Genomic DNA, 5,862 nt, shown 5'->3' with positions numbered 1-5,862 from the left:
ATTGTTAAAGAGAAAAGCGCTTCACATTAGAGGTTTCTTTATTTTAATATTTGTATCCGAGACCTCTAGTTAAATCTAAAAGGATTCCATCCATATGTCCCATACCAGCTAAAATATAATGAGTCAGGCATACTTAAAATTTTCCGTGTATAGGTGTGGGCAAAGATCACCTTTTTAGTTCTGACCGAAACTATTTATATTTGGTAGCCGCAAAATTTTATAAAATTTGAATATTTATATATATATATATATATATATTTCGATTATTATTTTGAGAGCGTTATACAATGTCATTTTTCCCGTACGTGGAGTATTTTCCATAAGTACTTTCTTTTTCTTCCCTACCCTCAACCAAAAAAATAAATATTGCGAGTTCAAACTAGACAAAGGCCTATTAATTGAATTTTCTTCTCATATTAACTTAAAATTCAAAAAATTAAATGTACATTTCCATATATTTAACAGAAAAAATAGAGGAATTTCTAGGGACAATGACACAAAGAGATGACTCAAATTGGAAGTCGAGTTGTATTATAAGAGAACGGCGTTTTACGTGAAAAAAGAGTAAAATGCTCCCATTCGGAATCTTTCTGCTAAATTTACAATTTCCAAAAAGTCAGCTTCACTGCTAGTCCCAATCATTCTAGAGAGAAGAAGAAGAAGAAGAACAAGAGTGAGAGAGGTCTAGAGCCTTTCAAACTCTTTTTTCTTCTCCTTTTTTTTTTTATAAAAAAAGCTTCTTTTTTCTTAGCACATTTTTCTTCTCTTTTCGCCGCCATGGACGGAGGCGCCGGCACTCAAGTCAACACCACCCGTGGCGGCGATGAACCAGTCGGAGTTCAGATCCAGCAGAGTCGGAGGTTGCCGGATTTCCTTCAGAGTGTAAACTTGAAGTACGTTAAATTAGGCTACCATTACTTGATCTCTAATTTATTGACTCTTTGTTTGATTCCTGTAATGGCTGTGATTTTAATTGAAGCTTCACAAATGAATCCTGATGATATTCGTCAGTTATGGCTACATTTGAAGTATAATCTAGTCTCTGTTATTATTTGTTCGGCGGTTTTAGTTTTCGGATCCACGGTTTACATCATGACCCGGCCGCGCCCGGTTTATTTGGTTGATTACTCTTGTTATAAAGCTCCTGATGAACTCAAGGCTCCTTATGAACGGTTCATGCAGCACTCGCGGCTCACCGGTGATTTCGATGAGTCTTCGCTTGAGTTTCAGCGGAAGATTCTAGAACGTTCTGGCCTCGGAGACGAGACCTATGTTCCCGAGGCCATGCATTATCTTCCCCCACAGCCTTCTATGCAGGCTGCCAGGGGAGAAGCTGAGCAAGTTATGTTTGGTGCACTGGATAATTTGTTTGCTAATACCTCTGTGAAACCTAAGGATATAGGTGTACTTGTTGTAAATTGTAGTTTGTTCAATCCGACGCCATCGCTTTCGGCTATGATTGTGAACAAGTATAAGTTGAGAGGTAATATAAGGAGTTTTAACCTGGGAGGTATGGGTTGTAGTGCTGGTGTGATTGCGGTTGATCTTGCTAAGGACATGTTGCAAGTGCACAGGAATACCTATGCTGTTGTTGTTAGTACTGAGAATATTACTCAGAATTGGTATTTTGGGAATAAGAAGTCCATGTTGATACCAAATTGTTTGTTTAGAGTCGGGGGTGCAGCTGTTCTGCTGTCTAACAAGTCTGTGGATAGAAGAAGAGCAAAATATAAGCTTGTTCATGTTGTTAGGACACATCGTGGGGCTGATGATAAGGCGTTTCGTTGTGTTTACCAAGAACAGGATGATGCTGGGAAAACTGGGGTATCTTTATCGAAAGATCTCATGGCAATCGCTGGTGGAGCACTTAAGACGAATATCACTACCTTGGGTCCTCTTGTTCTACCCATCAGCGAGCAGCTTCTGTTCTTTGCTACTCTGATAATTAAGAAAATATGCAATAAGCATGTGAAGCCTTATATTCCAGATTTCAAGTTGGCTTTTGATCATTTCTGCATACATGCTGGTGGAAGAGCCGTTATTGACGAGCTAGAAAAGAATTTGCAGCTGACGCAGGTTCATGTTGAGGCATCTCGAATGACACTGCACCGCTTTGGAAATACTTCGTCCAGCTCCATCTGGTATGAACTGGCGTATACAGAGGCCAAAGGAAGAATGCGGAAAGGTAACAAAGTTTGGCAGATTGCATTTGGAAGTGGTTTTAAATGTAATAGTGCTGTTTGGCAGGCATTACGAAATGTAAAGCCTTCTCAGAAGGGTCCCTGGGAAGATTGTATTGACAGGTATCCTGTAAAAGTAGTCTCATAGCACGGCAGAAATCATGATTATGCAGTTCAAGGTTATTAGTAGATGCTTCAGTGGCCATGTCCTCGCAAGTTACATGTACTTCATGGCGCCTCTTTGCTTGAAGCTGACGGATGGTCTGCTTCCAACTTTCCCATTTTCCTCTCAATTCATGAATCAAGTATCAGTTTTTCTTTCCCTTTTTCTTTCTTGGTTAGGGCCTAGTGCTACTTTGTGTTGTATCATTTCAACTTTTACTCGTATCTTGATATATGTAGTGAGTGCTATTCTGATAGTAAAGTCAACTTGTCTCAGTGAACATCTCTTCATGATTGAATTTGTGAGTAGGGACTCAAGTTACTAATAGGTCTCACTTATTTCTCACTGTGAGCCAAATGATTCCATAAATGGCATCCAATGTTCATCGTTTATTATTCATCTATTTCATAAATTTCATCATCCTCAAGAGTTTAGTCCAGTAAGTCCTAAGACAGCGTGCAGTTTATCTTGGTTAACCTGGCCTTAGGTGAGATATGAGGCTTGTGATTATGTATCTGACAAGGATTACAAGAACAAGGTTGTTCTAAAGACTTTTTCAGTATTGCCTGGTTGTGAAAGTTGTGTTAGCAATACTAGCAAAATGCTTGGGCATAATTAAGGGGGGTTGTTCGAATTTGGACTGTTAGTTACTGAGTTTTTAGGACCTGGGAACATTGTATTGAAATATTTGTAAACAACAGTTACAATTTTGTCCTGCACGTACGTACATGTACAATTTTTTCATTAAATTTTGTACCCACGGGTTTCTATGTGGAAGCTTCGCCTCGCCTCTAGTTTTGCTGGTTGTTCATTTGCTGTCTTACTATAGTAAGGCTGGGAACCTAATTTGGATGCAACGATATTGATTCATTTTCTGCATGTGGGAAGATTCGTTGAGGGAGGGGACATTTTTATGTGGATGGATTGTAACGATTGTTGAAAAGCTTGGATTCCTTGCTTAATGAGGTAGCAGTGACAGAAGTAGATTCGTCCAAGTTTCTTTGCATAAAGGTCCTCTTAGTTATTCTTCGCTCGAAATTTCTTTGCTCGTGCATTTGATTCATGTAGAATGAGCGTCTGAAGGATTAACAATTACTCTTTCATTTTGTCAATGCTTCATTTTCGGTAGTATTTCAAAAGGAAATACTAACACTTTTTAAACTTTTTGTTTTACCCTTTAATGACATGCTCTTATAGTCATATTATAGCATATGTTTAAACTATAAGTTCAAATAATACTTATGGTATGTGCCAATAATCTTTTTTTTAAAAAAAATCGTGTCCAGTCAAATACTGTCAATAAAATGAATAGACGAGGGTACTTATTTTCTATCCATAATTGCTTTGAGTAGTAAGCAATTATGAGTTCATGACTCAATGTAGATGAAATCATCTCATGGGGTAATGTGATTGCAAATGGTTATAAGCTTGTAATTTCACATTATCTTATGACAATTGCAAACCGCACATAGATTTTTAGAACTCGTGGCCTGCCCCCACTTTAATTTCTCTGTCTGGTTATAGAAGAATGGGAAATCCAAAATTGGCTTTCTATATCCTAAAAGGGCAGAAAATTCAGGATGGTGTTTCTCAGACATTCTTTCTAGAGCCACATACACACACAAAAAGGAAAAGAGAATTCATGGGGCCGCTTAACTTTCGAAAAGTATCACAGTTTCGTTATTTAGTCTTTTGGCTTTTCAATTCTAATAATGGTTTGGAATAAATAACTATGCTGGTACTGTTGATTGCATTTGGCGCTTATGAATCGAGAAGGACAATTTGGAAAAAGAAAAAAACAACAGCGTCAACAAGGCAAAGCAAGTAGGTTTCGTGTTTTATTATTTCATTACCTAATCTTAGTTTCTGACGACTTATTGCCAAGGGATTTTGAATATATCATCATGAAAACGACTGGTAAACAGCAGACAAACGTGGAAAACTCCTGAATTAAAATTATATGAGGAAGGATAAATGTGTCCTTCAATCTATATGGAAAAACTATAGTGTTCTTTTTTCTGTTTAATTATCTGGTATCTAGAATCCGCATCCACTCCTAACTAATACAAATTTGTGATGCGTAAGACCATTTAAGGGAGAAGGCTTCTTGTCAAGAATTTTTTCATTTTTAGGACTCAAAACGAAACCACTAATTAACAGGGACGGATATCGCTATGCCAAGTAAGAAGTGTAGAACAATAAGGGATCGTTTGGTTCGTGGACAAGGTTATCCTGTGATTATAATCTTGGGATTAATAATACCGGAATTATTTAGTGCTATATACTTCGTTTGGTACACTGGATAAAAAATGGAATATACAATATATAATCCAAAATATGTGTGTATTTTAAAGCTGGATAAATTTTTGTTTCCAGTCTTAACCTTGAATATTTTAGTGGCTTAGAAAATCCTTCACTACACATGTAAACTAGAATCAAGATGATAACAGTGCATATTAGGATGACAAAGTGAAGCCTCAACACTAGCTGTGCACGGGAAATCAAGTCCTCAAAAATGCAGAATCTGATTAAGCCTCAGAAAGGTTGCAGTGGAAAGGGAAGAAGGATAATCTGATCATTTTATAACTTTATCCCAGGATAACTAATCCCACCTAGGAGGTGGGATAATTTAATCCCAATTTGTGATATAATTTTATACCGGGTTTAATTAATAACTCAAACCAAACATGGTTAAATTTAATCCCAAAATACCACTGTATCCCACCTTATCCCATGAACCCAACGACCCCTTAGTTCATAAGGACCACCGTTGTATAACCCATTCATCAACGGATGCCGCTTCCCAGATTGGGTAAATATATAAACCTATAGCTGTAAAAGTAGGAATAATGGCACCGGAAATACTATTGTTTCCGTAAAGTAGAGACCCTGAAACAGGTTCACGAATACCATCAATGTCTACTGGGGGAGCAGCAATGAAGGCAATATCGTATGTTACCGACGGGTTCAATTGAACCCATAACTTTCAACGTGGAGTAAAAATTTATATGTAAAAATTCATTAAAATTGCAAAAATAGTAGATATGAACTCATAACTTTAAAAATATATTAAAAATATAATGAGTTCAATGCACAAAAACTTTAAAAGTTTAATCCATATGATTTAAATCCTTAATCCGCCTCTGCAAATTAAATATAGATGAATCTTATTAATCCAACCATATCCTTTGGTGATAGTATGAAAAAATTCACTCTAAGAAAAAGAGTAACATAATTTTAGAACAGTCCAAGCATCTTATTTTTAGTGTGAAATTCTATTATGGAATAAAATTAACCACTAAAACTCATAGATTTGTATTGTTTAAAGTATTTCTGATTTTCTTTTTCGGGAAAATCATAGATGATTAGTGGCAGCATCTCATATGGTAAAAAAAAAAAAAAAAGGCCCTGGAAAAGAGCAATACAAGTTCAAAGAAACAGCAACCACAAACTTTTTCACATACATACATTAGGACAAAAGCTTATCAGGAAAAAAGTTAGATTACAAATACACCTGAA

General features: G+C 36.5%; 1 protein-coding gene across 1 annotated transcript; it reads left to right on the top strand.

Moving 5' to 3' along the window:
• Positions 1-490: 490 nt before the first annotated feature.
• LOC107788867 (3-ketoacyl-CoA synthase 4) lies at positions 491-2,615 on the top strand. The gene has a single exon (XM_016610595.2). It carries the CDS (start codon positions 778-780, stop codon positions 2,326-2,328), a length of 1,551 nt encoding a protein of 516 aa, XP_016466081.2. The 5' UTR covers positions 491-777; the 3' UTR covers positions 2,329-2,615.
• The last annotated feature ends 3,247 nt before the right edge of the window (positions 2,616-5,862 follow it).

This window comes from Nicotiana tabacum, chromosome 12 (genome assembly GCF_000715075.1).
Source record: "Nicotiana tabacum cultivar K326 chromosome 12, ASM71507v2, whole genome shotgun sequence".
Taxonomy (NCBI): Eukaryota; Viridiplantae; Streptophyta; class Magnoliopsida; order Solanales; family Solanaceae; genus Nicotiana; species Nicotiana tabacum.
This window is presented reverse-complemented; position numbering and strand designations above follow the sequence as displayed.